Raw genomic sequence first — 18,579 nt, 5'->3', positions numbered from 1 at the left:
TTGGGCAGACCCCAGCTCCTTTCACCAAGTGCTTGGTCCCAGGGCTGATGCCTCCCGAGCTGTGGGGCATCACTGCACTAACCACCCTGCTGTCCTGCCCGACGGCTGCCTGTGGGCAGGCAGCCCTGCTCCGGCAGGGCCGGACCCCATCCCATGTCAGAGGGGACACAAGGTGCCGCTGGCACCAGCTCCGCCGCTCACCTTCCCCAGCGAGCAGAGACTGACAAAGCACACGGCTCCACGGTAGCTCTTGCACATGGATGTGTATTTTAATAAAAATAATTCTGTCAATATACAGCAGAACGTCGATTTCTTTACCATATTTCCAGTATATTTTCATAGGCTTTTTCTCAGTTAAAATCCCCCCCTCCCCTTTTTGAAGTTTTCATGCGAAGCGTCAGATAACTTAATTCACAAATACTAAGCTTAGACTGAACCAATGTGCACAATTTGTGTAATGTCCATCATTTGTGTAACGTCCATTTAGCCAATGTTGTACCAAAGGCGATGAGAAGTCTGGAGTGGCAGAGGGAGATCTGCTCTGTCGCAGCCCAGTGGTGGCCATTCCTCCAGGGCTGGTTGGAAACCTGCAAAGACCTCGCACCCCATGCTCCAGCTGAGCGTTTCATACCTGAGTTTTGAGCAACCAGCAGAAGAGAGTTAACTGCATGGTGGGCAGGTCCTGGGGCTTGCACTGCCAAACAGGTTGCGTGCAAGAGCTTCAGGTGCCGGCAGCCTCCTCCTGCCTTCCCTGGCTGGAGAGCCGTGAAGAGCATGCACAGGTAGGACCGAGAGAGACAATCCCAATCAAACGCCTGTGCAGAGTCCTTGGTCTGGAAGAGTCACCATACTTGTATTTTTAAAATTTTCTTTAAAATCCTGATTATCCCCAGAGTTGCTGCTGCTTCTCCTTTCTCCAAGTTTGAGCCTGTGAGAAGCCCAGCCTGCAAAAAATCCCCTGTGCTCCCTCCCGGAGGAAGGATGCAGCTAAAGCCCTCCTAAGCAAAGGGGTCAGAGCACGTGCCTGGACCCAACTGGAGTGACCAGAGAAAAGGTGTCTGCCTGGCCAGAGAAAGTTCAACAAGGAGCAGAGGCCTGCATGGCCTCCAGGAATGTTTCTGTGGCAATGTGAGTGAAAATCCCACACGGGACTCGGCTTCCTGCGAGCAGGAGAGAGTTAAGCCTCCCTCTTGGAAATAAAACAGCTGGCAGGACGTGTGCTCCTCCAGCCCGGATGAACCCTCGGCTTGCTGGGCACTGCAGGCTCAGAGCTCTGGTGTGGGACACAGGGAGAGGGACAGACGTGCCACGTTCACTCATCCATCACCTGCCACCTCTTGTTGCAGGGAAGGATGGTGGAGAGGAGCTAGGCCTCCAGGCTCTCAACAGCTCCCCTTTCCTCCCCAAATCTGCTGTAGCTCCCCCAACACTCACCCCACCAACATTTCCTCCAGCTCTCTGACCTACGCAGCAGACGGGACATGGCTCACAGCCAGTTTCTGGCTCTGAGTAAGAGCTGCTGGACTGCAGTTCCCTCCATCGGTCATTCTTCTGGGGCAGAAGGGTGCCAGCAGCACACAGCACATGTGCCGTGTTGTCTGCCCTCCCCCCCCCCCCCCACTTTTGCAGAAACACTTTGGGACAGAGATGTACAGCTCCAGTCCCAACACCAGCTCTCTACAAGTAACCTCCGGATACACCACTCAGGCTGCTCTAACATGGGCAAGGTTTGAAGGAAGTTGCTCCTTCTGCAAAGACGACTCCCAGGTGGACCTGGATCACCTTTTCAAGGAACGTGTTCCTTCTCTCATGCTGCGACCAGCTCCATGGGGCCTCACTGCGCCCAGGACCTCTCCGCCTGCCACCCTGTGGGGCAGGTGAAGTCTGCACACTGCTTCTTCACGGAAAGAACATCCCCATACTGTGTTGTGCACCATGCAGCTTCGTGGCATTTACACACTGCTATATAGCCTGGCTACCATGGTTCACCTTCTCAATCAACCCCACGATGCCAGAAGGAACTCTGAAACTTGCATCTAAGCAACATGTGCTACGTGAGTATTAAGAAAGACAGGTACCAAAGCAGAGCAGCATCACAGCAATCCAACAAGGTCTGCTTTGCTGGAGAAGGAGATGGTTCACCACCCCTGATGCCTAAGGAGGAAAATGTTAAATTCAATCTCCAGAGCTAGTTACACCAGCTCTGGTTGTTCCAGTTGTTCAAGGGAGCCTCAAGAACAAAGCTATTTAAAGAATGGTAAAGATGCCTTAATAAGACTATGAGAAAAATAAGGACACAGCTTGAGGACAGGTTGAGATGTCATTGAAAAAAACCAGACAGAATAAGGAAGCAGATGGGAAAATTCTACGTGTATGCAACCACGAGGTACTATACTGAAGGGGCCCATCCTCCACACCAGTCACAGCTGCATCTCCTGGTGTCCACATCAGGTCGGCAGCAGCACATTGAGCACCACCAGGATGTTGGAAATAAAAACAGGCTATAGCACTGATAACCACACAGATTCCACATGTCTCAAAGCAATAAGCTCGTTCTGGTACACATAGGGGGCTGGAGGGGAGAGAGAGCAGCCACTGGACAACCTCCCCGCAACAGCTGGATGCTGTGTACCCGGTGCTTCACTTCAGAGGTCCCTCTCTATTCTGCTAGCCACACGCAAAGGCTCAATTTCTAACCAGACTCCAAAAGAACGGCTGAAGAGCTACAGCCAGCCCAGCTGCAGGCTGATGGGATCCTGTATGGTGACAAAAAGGGATCGTTGCATGCATATCTGCTCCTTTAGGCCAGCGCAGCAGAAGCAAGCCCAGGAAAAGCAGCTGGAGTTGCCACGTCTAGGCTCGACAAACACGTTGTTGGCCGAGCCACAGAGCTGACCCTGGTCTCAAAGCAGCTCCTGCAGCACGAACCACTGCAGATACCACTTCTGGTAGTCACACAGGTGGGAGAACATCGGGATTGTGGGAGGCAAAGGAGCAAAAAGGGAGACCTGGTAGCAGTAAGAAGTTTTCCCAAAACAAGCTGGCCCTGAGAGCACTTCTAAGGATGCACGGGAAATAGACTGTTGCCCTCCCTGCTCACAGGAGAGATGACTGAGAGCTCATTCAACCCTGTACGTCTTGAATCAGCTTTTGTTAAACACCCACTAGGATAGGATCACAGAGGAATCAAGAGGAATCATCTCCAACAAGATGGTTCCAAGAGGAACAATAGGAACCAAAAGGAACAAGATTTGGCTCCCGGGGTACAGGAGAGATGTCCACAAACTGGAATGCACTCAGCAGCGGCCACTAAGATGGTCAGAGGCTGGAGTACAAGGTGTATGAGGTGGATGCACCTCCCAGAAACACTTATACCAGCAACTCCAATGCCTCCGACTCTCAAATTGATCCTTCGTCTTGTCTCACTCTGAAGTTCTCCCATGTTACTGTTGATGTGACTGCTCTCACTCACTGCTTGTGGGGACAGCATAAACCCTTGTCCGCGGGGAGAAAAACCTGGTGATGTAATTCAGCTCCATGAAGCTCGCCCCACAGAACCCCTGAAGGACGCTTTAAACAAGGCTCCAGGTCTGGAGTTCCCAAAATGTTGTTTTCAAACGGCCACTTAACAGGCAGGGCATTAGGCTCAAAACCAAAGTCCGTGATGTGCAGGGCTGCAGTTCACCACCCTTGAAAACAGGTTTTCACCAGGTCCCTGGGAAATGTTATCCTTCTGAGAGGCCCTTGCTGCTATGCTGAGTTTGAGGAAGGCAGGTGGAGTGGTTGGTATCCAGAGTACATAGCTGGAGTGTGCTTGCCACTCTGTAGATTACAACTCTTTGGTGGTGACTCCGGACTGATCAGTGGAGAGCTGAGACCCCTTCGAGTGTGCAGACATGGCAGAGCTGGAAGAGGTTTAGTTGTTACAGCTGCAGTATTTCACATGTCTGGGGAAGGACGCCACAGCTAGAAAGCCTCTCTTGGGGCTGCATGGTGAGAAATGTTGCCTGTGAGCAGTGTCTGGCTGTGGTTTGGAAAACCTTCTTCTAGGATCTGAAGTCAGCAACCTACGTGTCAACCTCATGTGATGGAAGCCGTATATCCAATGCCATCAGCATTATACCACAGGGAGAGAGCTGAGACCTTGTCACCCTCACCAAGAAATGGGAAGCCAGCAGTTTCTATTACAGGCTACACAATCATTTACACAGCTTTACTGAAGGACTCTTGGGAGAAGTGACACTGTGAGGGACTGCCCAGATGAAGCAGAGTCTCAGCTGGGGTGTTCTTAGTTCATCTGTTTCTGAGCAAAGCATGAGGCACTTAGAATAACAAATCTCAAATCACTTTTATAAAAGTAATTTTTAAACTGCACGTAGCCTCTGGTGGTGTACAACCACACTCAGAGTTAAAGACCTCAATTCAGTTTAGTTCTGTTCACTTTTTAAAAAGACTGCAACAATTCAAACCAAGTCTCGGCTGACATGAACCATCAAGGAGCAGCCAAGGACACTCAAACACCAAGAGGCTTTGAAAAATTACCTGGGAAAACCAAGTCAGAAATCTCATATAGCAATCCGTGGTAGGTTGAAGCCTACACCTACGCCCCACCACACACCGCAAACACACTCACCTTCCCCACACTGAGTCATGGCCATGTTAGTCAGCACTGAGCACAACAAGCAGAAACCCCTAGTGAAACCACAAGAACACTTGAAATAAAAAAACCCCCAAGTAACAGGTATGGGACAGATACGTCACAGCAGAAAAGCCTTTGCACTCCTCAGAAACCAGAATCAGGACACCAGGTACAAGAGCTGGCAAGAAGCTGGAAGCAGCAATGGATGTCAGTTACAGCTGTGAGGCCAGTTAGGAACTGGAACAAGTGGAAAGAGAAAAACAACTCAAGCTAGTACTATTGCTTTGAGTGCAAGAAGTGGACAGCATCACTGCTGTCTAGTCTACAGGGATCTACTGCCACTATGTGATGCACATCGTCAGTGCCAGAGAGTGACTCACAACTAATCATCAAGAGCGTGGCCTCTCAGCACTAACAATGTACAGAACAGCAAGATCGTTTCTAACACAGGTCTCTCTCCGTGAGAAGCCAGAGAGACCATCCCATCACACATTTCTTGGCACCAGAATAACCGGGTATCTAGGAGCATCGCGTGGGCTTTTTTATAGTGAAAGGGAAACCAAAACAAAAAAAATGCTCTAGGATAGTCAGCACAGCTTTGCTGAGACTCCAAGTTGGGCATTAATGTGACACATGACAAAGAGACTTGGCTTAAAAGAACCACAAAGAGAAGGAACAAAAAAAAACTCAGAAAGAGATAAAGATGGTGTTGCTACAAAGATGAGAGAGAGGTCTGACTGCAGTCAGACAGCAGCAAGCTAAATGGTGACCAACAGCAGAGAAAGTTGCCAAATGTGAAACACAAAGCCAGGTACTAGGGTATTTCCAACCTAAGCACCCACAATCAGCCCACCAGTGTGCCATAAGCCTGGGTCTAAGAAACAGAGAGCCTGCAGAAGAATCTCTCACCAGGCCAAGTTCACATGCTGCCTCAGGTTCAGCAACAGCACCGGGGCACGATGGGTTAGGCTGGGCAGCCTGGCAGGTCCGAAGCCTGCCCACCGAGTTAAAGTGTCTCTGGAACTGCAGTGAGGTAAGGACTGCAGCCTGAGGTAACATCCATTGCTAGGACAACAAGCAGAGTTCCCTCTGCTTTTTTCAACTACACGAGTTGATCTAATAAAAATATCTCCTCCACCTCTAAACCTCATGTTGCCTGTTTTCTTAGGCCACCACACCTCTAGCACTGCCTCTACACACTGTGTACCTTCACCAAAAGGTAGCAATAGGTGTTCCCAACCACCTCCAACACCATCTGTGCATTCACTGCCACAGTCATCTTCTGCAGTCTGGGGGACACATGCCCCCCTACTCTGCCCTGATTTCAGACCTCATGTTCCAGCTGCAAATCAAGCCCGCAAATGCAGAAAATCCTTAAGGCTCTGGGCTACTGCACAGAGGTCACACACCACCTTTCTTTCTTCAGTGGCACACAAGCTCTCTTGCTGCTTGAAGCCCTGCCACAGGCTAACCTCCATTTTAAGGGCAAACTTCAATACAATCTGTTCTTCTTTCATTGACCCTTAAAAAAAAAAAAAAAATTCATGAACAGCAGTAAAATACATGTTGGGTCTGAGCTCCCTTGGGCCCTCCTCAGAGCTACTGACCTAAAATTCATTTGGTGCAGAATTACAATTCCTCCCATGCAGCCAGACTGAACCTGAAGTCTCCTAACGGTACACCAGAGGATGCAAAGCATGCGGTCCTGCTACACAGCCTCACCAGTTAAGAGTACACACTCAGAAAGACTTACAGGCAGATGGTTTGAATGCCAAAAGCTTAGCAGCACTTGAGTCCCTGGGCCTGATACACGTTGTAGCAGGGACACATTAGTCCATCTTACTTGGAGGTTACTCACCCACAGATCCTTGCTGGTCACTTTTGGGCCTGAAACTAAAATAATTTTCTTAGTAATCCTTAAAGAAACATTGCTGCTCCCTTCTGACTGGCTCAGACCTTACAAAGCTAGTACTGACCCTAACCTGCAACTTGATCTTGGCATGTGCCACCTGCAAGGGTGAGCACAGTCCACGCTAGTGTTGTCAAGACAGTTCCAAAATTTAGAAGTGCTCATTTAGATCAGTGTTACCTGGAGGGGGTCAGTAAATATTACTATTTTTGAGTCTTAGTGACAGAGCCCTCTTATATGGAGAAAAAGGGGCATCTGTGATTTAACACAAAAACTGACAGCCCAACTGGGCAGCACCCACGGATATTTCTTGCAGGCTAACATCACCTGCTTCTACCAATACAGTGGTAGATGACTTCATATTTGTCAGTCCTGTCCCTCTAGCTGCTGTAAGAGCTGGATTTACCTATTTCTCAGGGCTGCTAGATGCTTCTACAGTGCAGCCACTAACATAGGCAATGTCAAGTCTTCTACTCTTCGCACTCACAAAGACAAGCATTTGAGAGCCTTGTACTCTGAAGAGAGGCATGCACCGTGAAGGACCAAGCTCCTCTAACTCCCATCATTAGTGCGTGACAGGACCTACCTCACCAGGTCCCCTGCAGGGTTGTATGATGTGCATGGCTGGGACCGAGTCTGTGGGCAATAAATACATCAATGACTTTGAGGAGGTGGAAGAGACCTTTTTAATAAACAGGATTCAAATAAAATAAAAAAAAATCCCTCTGAACTGCCACTGCAAGAAGAGTTCAGATAACTAGCACAGAAGATGATGCTGTATGTGCACGATGGAGGGAGAAGGGAAGAAAAGAACAAGCTGTCACCAACTTGATGAGCTTCCTCAGTAAATCAGCATAAACCAGCTCAGCAAAACTCTCCAGATAAAATATTGGTGGATCCATGAGAAACAACTCAAATCAAAATAAAGAGAAATCCCTACATCGGAAGGCGCTACATTAGAATAACCAGCGAAATACTGAGTGCCGCTGGAGCCGCAGCAATGGCAGGGAGACAGGTAAGATCTGCCAGTCGTTCCTGGGGTCAGGAATAGCCACACAGTGAGGGACTCACTCAATCCTTTCACAGGCGCTGTGTGTGTGTGTGCTAGAGGGGGTGTCGGTGGCAAGAAGGTCAGGCTATCGAACGAGGTGGTGGTGTAGAGTGGCAGCAGCGGAGGGTGAAGGGCAGCACTCAACGATGTCAACTCCATCTTGCTCTGGTGGCTAGTGCAAATAGTCGTCTACTCTGGCAAAGGAGCAGGAGCCCAAGCCCACACGAGCCATGAGCCGCAAACACTCCGAGGCCTGGCCCAGGGCAAGCATCAGCGGGGGCTGCTTTGGCAGGTTCTGAGATTCTGTGGGGGCAAAAAAAGAAATCTATTTAGAAGAGGCATCCTGGCTGCGTGCCAGCTCACCTGCACTCAGGTCCCTCTCAGTCCCACCTGGGCACCAAGCCCAGTATCCCTGGCAGAAGGCGCTGGCTCTGGAAGGAAGCTACTCCCGAGTACTGCTGGCACTGCACCACTGCTCTTCTGCACACCTCACCACCCACGACACATCCCATGTGGGGCCACAGCTCAACAGGGCCTTTGAGAAAGTGCTGCTGTGGTGGCCAGAGCAAGAAAAAGGCAGTGGAGCTCCTGCTGCCTCAGTGTTTGCCAGAAAACCCTCAAAGAATGAGAAATCAAAGCATGGAAGAATAAGGAAAGGCAGGAGAAATTGGCACCAAGTGAAAGGTAACCTCTCCATCTCTCCCACTTGTGCAAGTCTACACAGTAGTCCAAGCCCTAGACAAACTCGCTCACTGGTCACTACTCCTTTTCAACTTCATGTTTGCTATGTATGCAAGAGGGAATCCTCAGCTGAGCTAGACGAGGAGTCCTGCGACCTGTGTGATGGAGCATGTCCAGACACCGACTTTTGCATCTCCCTGGTAACATTCCTCAGCAACTTGTCCATGCTCCTCACACACTGGACAAACAATAGCTACAACTGAGCCACCCGGCTGCACACTTGCCCATGCTGACTGTCAAGGGAAGGGACTCTCCTTCCCAAACCATATAATTTCTGTTCCTTTACTCAGACAGAACAGGAGCCTTCACAGGTTTGTCCATCAAGCTGTTCCTTCCCCCAGAAGATAATCTCTAAATCTCCTTCTGGCACACTCAGTGTGAGGTGCACAGAGCCACTAGGAAATATATCTGGGCACAGTGAGCTAGACTGTGCACACGAGTGAAGCATGAGTTTCCCAGACAAAGCAGCTGTCCAGCGGACAGTGTTTGGCCAGCTGTGGATGGACTGAGCTAACCCAGGAGTGTCCTGTGAAGTTACCTGAGCATGGTCTGGTGACAGGATCAAGGACCCTGCCTAGAATGAATCAATCCCTTTCTTGCAGGCTGCTGGCATGCCATAACCTCATTATCACTATACCCATTTCTCCACCATGGGATTTTCTGTAGCTGAAGATGCCAGGAAGGTCAGCAATGACATGGCAACTCATTGACTGGAAGCACAAGACTTCCATCAGGGAAAGCTGCTGCATATACTACACCAGGTTCAAGACAGAAGGGTAAACGACAACAAGCTGTTGGGCCAAGGAACGTGCTTGTCTAAGGAAAATGGAAGAGCAGGCATAAACATTCAGCTCTGAGGAAACAGAGGAGGGCAAGAGACTGCTCATACCTGGATCCAACCGTGATCCATCCTGCTGACACAAAGAGCAAAGCTCATCAGAAAAAGGGGAGCTGTCTTGCTAGTTGAAGAAAAACAACGTATAACCAGATCTCTGCACAGAGCAGGGTCCTCTCAGCACAGTTAAGACCAGAAGGGAAAGAGCAACAGGGCTGGACCATTCGCATAGCCCTGATTCTAACAGTGGACCACAGGCAGCCAGGCTCTCTGGGCTCTAGCAGGCATAGCACATGATGGGAACATGCAGAGGCAATGCTTGAAGGGAAGAAAAACTCTGCCTGCTTTTAACTCTGCATGTTCAGCATGAGCTCAAAGGTAATTGGAATTACAGCTCCCCGCCGTTTTAAAGCCAACATCATGGAAACCTGCTTCACTTACGAGCTGCTGCATCAGAGGAACCACTTTCCGTACCAGAAAGTAGGATGATGTCAGGACAAAACTCTGCCAACCCAAACAGCATGGAAAAGAGCCCTGGTAATGCCAGCAAAATGATTCAGGTGGGTTCAGAGCAAGAAGGAAGAGGGGCAGGAAATATATCAAAGATATCTTGGCTTCTTCAGTAAGCAAGGGAGGAAAATCCTAAGGAGCATCCTTGGAAGCAGTGTTGAGGAAGACCCAAGGAAGGGAGCCAAAAGAAGATTAGATCAGGAGGATCCGTTCTCTGCAGGCTTCCCTCCTACCTCCCTTCCTGCATCACTGCCCTGTCAATCCCCAGCAACAGAAAGAGAGGAAAAAGCTAAACACAAGTTATTTCTGAACTTTTCCTAACACTCACAGGCTTGCCTGCCACAGGACAGCCCTTGAGCGCAGGAACGTCCAGTGGGTAGCACTCACGTAGGAACCAGGCCTTACCCAATATAGCACTATTAAGAGCAGCACACACAGGTTCCCTCTGGATCGGGTCCAGCTGTTGACCAACGGGGCAGTTCCAAGGGTCTGAGTAAGCTAACAAGCTAAATGCATCCTGTGTGAGAGAACAGAAAGGCACAGTAAGGTCATGCATGGCTACAAACACACAGGAAAACCGCCAAGTCCATCAGCCGGGGCACCTCCTGCCATCGCCAAGGTGACAGGTGCCTACCTCCTGAAAAGAAATGGCCCTTTTCTTCTTGGCAGCAAGGGACCACACTGGGCCATCAAGACAGTGGATTAAAGAGGGTGCCCCCTCCACCTGACAGGGGAGCCAGCACAGGAAGGCAGGTAGAGTGTCACCTGGAGAGAAGAAGAGCGAAGGCAGGCAGGAGCTGTATGTCTTCTCTCCTGTGCCAAGAACTGGGTCTAGATGCTCTACATTCACTGAGTTTCAACCTCTGATCCCCATGCAGTCCCCCTCTTCCTCACCAGGTGCAGAATTGGGGGCCACCCAGAGCTCTGCAAGAGAACCCACAACCCCAGTCCTGGCCCAAAGAACTGCTGCAATGCAGCACAAGGCCCAGGCTTACCTGAAGCATCTTTTTGTGCACTGTGTTCTTCCCATATTCTCTGCAAAGCTGCTCGCTCAGCATCTGCAGCTCCCGTCCAAACTGGATCATCCGCTCTGTGGCAGCATGGTTCCCTCCACAGAGCTGCCTCTGGGGGCAGCTGTCTTCTAGAGTAAAGGCAGTGAAGAAGTAACAATCGTCTCTCATTCCCAACCACTGCCCACTCTGTGTCATGCCACCCATAAACTCCTTCCCCTTCTGGAGCAGGTCGCTGCTCCCTGCTCTAAGTTTATCCCAGTGGAAGCTTTTTCTGATCGCTGCACTACAACAGCCAGTAGTGTTTTTTTCATAACACCTGTTAAGGGAAAACTTGAGCTCAGTTTGTTTAATGCCTACCTAGGACTAGCTACAAATCAAGTATTCTGATAAAATCATGGGAGCTTGCAACTCCAGCTGTGTTACCCTGTTACAGCATACACAACATGGAAACCCCTGGTCTAACACACCCTGGACTCAGAAAACTTTCAGTCAGAGATGCCAACACCACCAACTTCCCAGTATTAGGTGGCCACAACACTCATTATAACTCAGTTTCAGAGGTAGTGTAGCTAATTCATCCTCGCCCTCCTGGCTAAATCACCCACAAACAAGACAGTTGTAGCTGACCACACTGTGCTGAGGACACTTTGTGGCTGGGCATCAGCCAGCCTTTCACAGCTCGGTTCAGTTCCTCAGCTGGAAGAAGTGCCAGGACTACTCTGAGCTGGAATTCATGACCAGTGCTGAACAAACCTTTGACTCCCATTGCCTTCTCTGCTCCACAACATCAGCAGCACTGCTGCAAGACTATGAAAAGCCAGAGCTGGTTTTAGTTCCAGGACAGATTCATTTTCCCCGTGAAATGGGCATCTTGAGAACTTCATTCACTGAGGTGGGGAAAGAAACCCAAAGTACATGTTTTTCCCCCACAATCCAATCACAATTTTAACTCTCCTACCAGCTCTTTCTATTTCCCTTTACCCCTCCTGCCTCTGAGGTCCTACCCATGCTGGATTCATCTGTCTGCAGGATCTCTTCATGTTTGTAGGTGCCATTCATTATCCTGGTGGATGAATTTTCCAGGACTCCGTTGGGGTAATGCTCAGCTTCCATTTCCATCTCGCTGTCACTGAGGCGAAAGGAGGAAAGAAAGGCCAGATGTCTAAATTAGAAAGGGAAGAAATTAAGATGACACGTGCCAAATGATGCCCAGCAATGGCCAGTAAACCAGGAAAGGTGCCAGCTGCACTACAGGGAGTCAGATGGTCTAATTCAGTGTAGTAAAAAACGTTGCAGGCTTCTGAAGGCAACTTATGAAACAGGTTTCTGTTCTGAAAGTGCCTGTCATAATTACAGGTGCAGAATGCTTATCATTTTCCCTTCAGGAGAAGGCAGCGAACAGCAGCCAGACAACAGATAACATAGTAGCATACTAAACAGGAGGGAAATCTTGGCTGTGGTAAGCCATCAACCCTTGCAAAAAGTGCAATACAGAACACAAGGGCTCTAGGCTTAAATGTTCAAGACAGCAGTCTGAATGAGATTGCTGAGTAAGTGCTGATTAACTGAAATGATGAGAAAATCTTGCTGGGACTTGGGCTTTACATTTAAAAAAAGAATCATAAATCCAGCACTATCAAATTATTCTGGTAAATTGAGTCTGAACAAGTGTTTTTCACTCAGTTACGTGCTGTATGGCTCTCAAAAGGTCATGACAGAGACTACAAACTGTCCTGCAAACTGTGCTCAGCACAGTACTCAAGAGGATGAGTGCCAGTAGCAATTAGCAAGAGATTCTACAAATCACAAGGATATCCTCTGCTCCTCAGACAGCCCTGCAACATCAACCTGGAAAGCGAGCCCAAAGGAAGCTCAGTTCTCACCACAGCTCAATATGCTCCGCACTCCAGTAAATGCAGAAGTAACTATACCACTCTCCTGGACCACCTATGGCTTCTTGGAGAAGGGAGGCTTTCTAAAAGTCTGACCTGCCATCACAAGCATGAAACAAATTCTAAAACAAGCATGAACAAATACTGCTGATTCAGAGGCTCATCTGGAAGGAACTGGGCAACAGGTGGAGGTAGCCCAAGAAAATCACTCAAGAAGGCAATGCACCAACCCCGTAATCACTTGAGCTGCTGCCTCACCCACTAAAGGGCAGGCAAGCTGCTTAGCAGGAGTAATCGACTGGCTGAGGCAGCAGTAACAAAAACAGGCTCAATGGGAGAGTTTCTATGCAAACTATCATGTTGGGCTCTGATGACATCAGTTTAATGGGACAGCTTGGTGTTTGAAACAAGAGCATCATCATAATTCCTTATGAGATGAGCCTCCAAGCCTGAGCCAGAGCAGGGGAACTGGAACAGGCTTGTGACTGCGAGGAATAGTAAGGACCTTGTAGATACGAAGAGTTACGTTGTTGTTCAAAAGAGCAGGACAGATGCCCTTCTGGCTCCTCAGAAAGCAGACTGAGCCCTCTCCCACCATCTCAACCTCCTCAGGCAAAAAAAAAAAAAAGGAAAAAATACCTGGTTTCTTGGTTACTCGTACTACTGTGCTGCTGAGATTTGGTAGAATCTGTAGAATTGGACTCAGAGTAGTTCACAGATGAGGGGGAGGAGGAGGAGGAAGATGAAGATGATGAACTCAGTGTTGGATATTTACTGTGACTCTGTTTGCTTTTTGTGGACATGACTCCATTGCTACAGGTTGGACTATCTGCTCCTGAAAGTCAAGAAGAAAGGGAAAAATGAGACCAGACTAACGATATCACTCTACTGTGAAGTCAACAATTTAGCAAGAGAGCAGGCCCCAAAGTAAGAAAGCAAAATAAGACTGCAGATCTTAAATTATGATTCGTCGTTCTTAAATTCAATGGGGTTTAGAGAAAACACAACTGTATATGGAAGGAACCCCACTACTCATCAGCAACCCCTGAGCTTAAGGAAGTTCTAAAAATGGGCTGTAAATAAGAGATTGGCAGAAACAGCTCACACAAGTACAGAAATTATTGTTGAAATACGAAGCATGGGTGGTTTGTAAAAAAGTTTACAAACTCTCTCCTCACAAACCCAAATATTTCTCATAAACCCTCTATCCAGGAAAACTATGAAAGCACAGGTGAAAACTGGGCCACAAGGAGAACTCTTTGCAAGCAGAACTTCCCAGGCTTTCCACAACCTATCTTACATTAGGGATATACTTGATTCACACAACACTCAGCGAATAACAACAATCCTCTTAAAAATCAAAAGCTAACCTTCCTCATTCAGGAGAACAGACATCACTGAAAGGAGAGTCAGGCTTGAAATCTCATCCGCTCCCCCACAAAAGGTGCCCATCAAGCTGTGGAACTCACTGACACAGGGCACAAACCTTTACATTACCACAAGTTTTATATGGATTCAAAAATGACTGGCTAAACTTACAGAGGCTATTTAAAACCAAGACAACTGCAAATCATTAAGGGATCAAATAATATTTTGGAAAAACCTCACTGTGGGCTTGCCTTCTTCATATATTCTTCCCTAGCCAACCAATATTGACCACAGGATCTCAGCTAGATGATGTGACCTGGCATGGCTGTTCCTCCAGATGTGATGGTGATATATCCAAATTCATCAGCTGATCACACAATTATATTTATAGCTAGGGAATTCACTTATTTTTTTATCACAACAATACAAAGATTCAAACAACGGGCCATTTTGTGCATTTTAATGACAAAGACGCAGTAGACCGTGCACAACAGTTCTGCTTAATCTTTGAAACATGCACTGATGAAATTATCACTATTTTGAAAGCACAAGGTCTGACAGAGAGAACTGTGGAAGGTGATGTCCCATGTATGAAGATAAATACATATGAATGCTGCATTGCGTTGCAGGGGCTTTTTTTATGTAGGCACCTCCCAGTTTAAAACAGGTATTACCAAGAGCTTTTATGGATTAATGGGATCATTCTGACTATCTAGTCAAAGAAACATATCGAGGGTTTCTGGCAACACAATATAGGAAAACAAAGATATTGGCTTGGGAAGGAGAGTGACAGCTTGGAGGCATTCAAGTAATTGTCTTCCTTTCCCTTCAATGTTTGCCTGTCCACAGTTTGTCACATGCAGCAGCACGAATACCAAAACAAAATACACTCGGATTGCTGTGAGCAGCTCAAGGCTCAGTGAAGCAGCTCAGACTGTTTTCAGGGGCTCTGCAGGTCATACTCCCAGGCCCACTCCATCTTCAAAGCTGTAGTCAATAATTACCTAGGGAAGATACCTTGGGTGCCCTGCTTTATCTTGTCCTTTCCACTTCAAATCCTAAAGTTTAATTTCCCAAACTGCAAAGAGTTGATGCTCCAGAGATGGGTTTTGCAGGTACAGAACTGCTCACTTTTTACATGTTTAGAGCTTGCAAGGTAAAGTCCATGGGGGAGGGAGAAGCTGTCATGCAAGGCATTCCCGTAACCTTTCGCTCTGTTGGCCAGAACAGTGCATCCTCTGCTTGGTTCTTACCAGAAAGCAATTCTTATGCAGACTCCAAGGTACAAGAAACAGGCTTTGTTTTCCAGACCTCCTCTTACAGCTCGATCAGTGAAACACTGAGTCGCTAGTGGCTGCACCAGAAGGCCAGCTTCAAAAGCTTCCTTATTCTGAAAAAACCTGCTCTGCAGACAACTGTCTGTGGAAAATAACTAACGCAAAGCCAATTCTTTAACAGTATAGAGACACCCATGATAACAGCATGTCCTCTCAGCTGGGTATCAGAAAGGAAAGGAGCATTTCATAGAATAATGCACAGAAAGTAGCAGGTAGTGTAATACACAACCATGTCCACTTTTGACATTTGCTCTTCTCACTAGGAGACACAGAAAACCCACTTACCGGTACTATGAACATGTGAGTTGCTTGATCCATGTCTAGGACTTAAGCTGGGGGACCCGGGGTAACTGTCCTGGGATCTGGGGCTGCGGGCGCTGAAACAACGTACTTCACTGTCTGTCCCATTCACCATCTCCACAAACTGCCGACACCTGATTTCATAGGAGGGAAGAAGGAGAAAAGGGTGCGTGACAGCCAGGATGCTCTGCACTGAGATTTCCTTAGTTACTGAGAGGAGAAGTCCTAGCAACTGCATAGGAGTTATATTTCTTGGCTTTCAAAAAGACATTTCAGACTCCGGGTACTTTTGTTTTGTGAAAGCTCTGATAATGCTATGGGAAGAAAGAGTTCAGAAACTGCAACTTTGATGCTAATGAATGTTGAGACAGTCCCAAAAAGCAAGTTTATTTCCATTGTGCTAAGAAGAAACTGTTCCTTTACAGCATGCTTTCATCTCCACCACATATGCAGGTACTCTAAAATTCAATTGTGGTGGGTTTTTTTTTCAGGGAGAAGATACTAAATCTGCCAAACATCATAGTTCCCCCACTACTCCATCAACCTAGAAATACTGGTGGCCAATGGGAAATAGAGAAGGAATGATGAAAAATGCAATACCCACAGTGACAGTGAGGACAGCTCCTCATTTAGCTTCACTGGGAATTGTCCTTATATGTCTCAGGAGGCTGGGGGGAGCCACTCTGTATGGCTGGGAGAACTGGGACACATAAGCACTTCTTTCCTTTAGTCCCTACCCCAGACAGCCTTTTCCGTACATCTGCCCTTCTAGGAACCCTCACAGTGACTGCGACATGCTCCAGTGTTGCAAGATCTCCATAAGACAAAGGCCACCTGTGAAGGCGTTTCTGGCAGTCAGCAGACCTAAATTTCACCCACCTGTGCCTGACCTCATGAGGCAAAGCCATACTGGGTCTGAGCAGCAACAAAAGAACTATGTCTACATTGCTACAAGCACCGTGGAAGAACTGAACCTGTGTCCTCTCCCACCTGCTCCCAAAGGGATCTCAAACAGTTTGAATTCAGACCAAGGTGTGCAGCTGGACTGGATGGCTGGACAGCCTCTTTCTTCTCTCCTTCACCTACACATTTCAGCATTAGGGAGTATAAAGCTATTCATACTTACTTTAACATGAAGAGCAGGTTGGGGTTATGTTCTAGGAGGCCAGGATAGAGCTGCTGAGTGGCTTCTATAGCCTCTCCCACTCTGCCTGCTAATACTAGCTTCTGTATTCCTGAAAGCAAAAGGAGACCTATTGACACACAGGACTGGCCAACAAGAACAGGCAGAAGAGTTGTCTCACATATGCCACACAGCTCCCCACTAGGGAGGCTAGGGAGAACTGGGGACCACAGTTTCTTTATTATGGATTAGGGTGAGGAAAAGCCTATGAAAATGAGGGAGAATCTGTTAGTAGCTCAGAAACACCAAGAGTGAAAGGATCTGAAGGATGAAGCAGGTGCGCTTGGGTGGGGTGCTCTTGACTTTAGTCCTTTAGTCACAGAGCTATGCAGCAATGGAAAAGAAAGCAGGACACGACAACTGGTTGGGAGCAAGGAGGCTGCTGGGGAATGACAATTTCAGAGGGGAAGCCCCTAGGTCACCCCCATGTTACATCCTCTGGCTGGTTCACACTTGGAAGCGTATGTATGGCTGAGCATCAGATAAGCAGAGTATTCTTAGGGGGTCTGTGGGCTTAAACCACAGCACAGTACTGTTTCCCCAATATCCCTACCTCTAAGTAGAAGTAATTATACCAACAAAACTGGGTTCAAGTCCCACCTCAATGTATTCCCAGAGAAGTAACCTGAGCTTGGCCTGCAATGAGGATGTGGCACCTGTAAGCTAGGTCCAAGAAGCAACTATTGACTAAGCCAGAAACAGCTCAACAAGTTGTACACTTGTAGGAGTGCAAAGATACAAGGCAGAAGTCATCTACCATCCTGGGTGTTCATGTCCCACCTATGTTCCTTCAGTGAGTCTGAAGATACAAGTGCAAGACTTAACTTGAGATTCCATCCCTGAACTCTCAAGAGAAGCTGCTGATCTACAGAGGTTCACATTTTATTTTCTTTCTAAGTGTACTTAAAACTAAGAACTAAATGTACTTAAAACTAAAAATGCATTGCACTTCCCTCTCTGTTTTTCCTGGACTCCTTACAAACAACAGAGAAAAGGTTTTAGATTGCCTGTGAGGTGCATTGCAAGCAGAGGCTCTAGTAACAACAGGCTGTGACTTTTGCAAGTCATGAGCAGTTGAAAGCCCAGCCTGGTGATCCTCATTAGCAATCCCCAGTAACAATCTGCAATGACTTGTCTTGGCTCCCACTTCTCAGTATCTGTTTGCTTGTTATCATAGCTGAAAGCTAAAAACAAAGACATGGCTCTCACACCAATGTGTGTTGCACAGTCTCCTTCATTTCACTGTTTCTCCTACTTACTTGCATGTCCGTTTTCATGTCTCGCTGCTTTTGACAGCTCTCTTCTTTGCCTTGTTTGACAACTCACACAGACGTCGTTGTCTTTTATATTTTCCCCTCTTTTTGTTTTCCCATCTGTGTTTTCCTCACACCTTTTATTTAAGCCGCAACTTCAGAGCTCTATATTCCTTCCCTCCATCTGCCTTGTCACCTCTCCTCAGACAAATAAGACTGCACTGTCTTGTGAGCCTCCCGTAAAGCTTTACCAATTAAACCCACACCAGCAAGAACACTGGCTGGGGTCAGGGTTGCATAATGCATGACCTGGAAAGCACAAAGCCCACCAGCACTAACAGGCAGCAACTACAAGTTATTTTGGGTACTAAGCAGAGTCCCCAAATGAACCTGAATGCTGGCTAAGCGTATGTAATTTATGGAGAGTGAGCTACAAAGGGGCATGATGCTACTGATATGTAACAGTCACATGAGAAACGGTTCACAAAGGGAAGGGAAATGTACAGAGCGGGTTGTAGCCTGTATTCAACAGCCAGGAGAATGCAGAA

The 18,579-nt window shown here is 47.7% G+C and overlaps 1 protein-coding gene across 6 annotated transcripts in view; it reads right to left on the bottom strand.

Annotated features, from left to right (window-relative positions):
• Positions 1-248: 248 nt before the first annotated feature.
• RANBP10 (RAN binding protein 10) overlaps positions 249-18,579 on the bottom strand; it is an 87,377-nt gene continuing 69,046 nt past the window's right edge. For 3 of the 6 annotated variants that reach the window (XM_069793932.1, XM_069793935.1, XM_069793937.1), the window contains 7 exons: positions 16,722-16,830; positions 15,581-15,729; positions 13,230-13,425; positions 11,703-11,827; positions 10,681-10,826; positions 10,091-10,202; positions 249-7,902 (listed from right to left, as the gene is read on the bottom strand). In XM_069793932.1, the coding sequence (XP_069650033.1) occupies positions 7,772-7,902; positions 10,091-10,202; positions 10,681-10,826; positions 11,703-11,827; positions 13,230-13,425; positions 15,581-15,729; positions 16,722-16,830 (968 nt within the window). In that variant the 3' untranslated portion in view covers positions 249-7,771. Of the gene's footprint in view, positions 7,903-10,090; positions 10,203-10,237; positions 10,451-10,680; positions 10,827-11,702; positions 11,828-13,229; positions 13,426-15,580; positions 15,730-16,721; positions 16,831-18,579 lie in introns of those variants that run through there. The other 3 variants (XR_011326559.1, XM_069793933.1, XM_069793934.1) reach the window with 3 other exon arrangements.

Source organism: Haliaeetus albicilla, chromosome 10, assembly GCF_947461875.1.
Source record: "Haliaeetus albicilla chromosome 10, bHalAlb1.1, whole genome shotgun sequence".
Lineage (NCBI taxonomy): Eukaryota > Metazoa > Chordata > Aves > Accipitriformes > Accipitridae > Haliaeetus > Haliaeetus albicilla.
The sequence above is the reverse complement of the archived record's forward strand: the minus strand, read 5'-3'. Positions and strand labels throughout refer to the sequence as shown.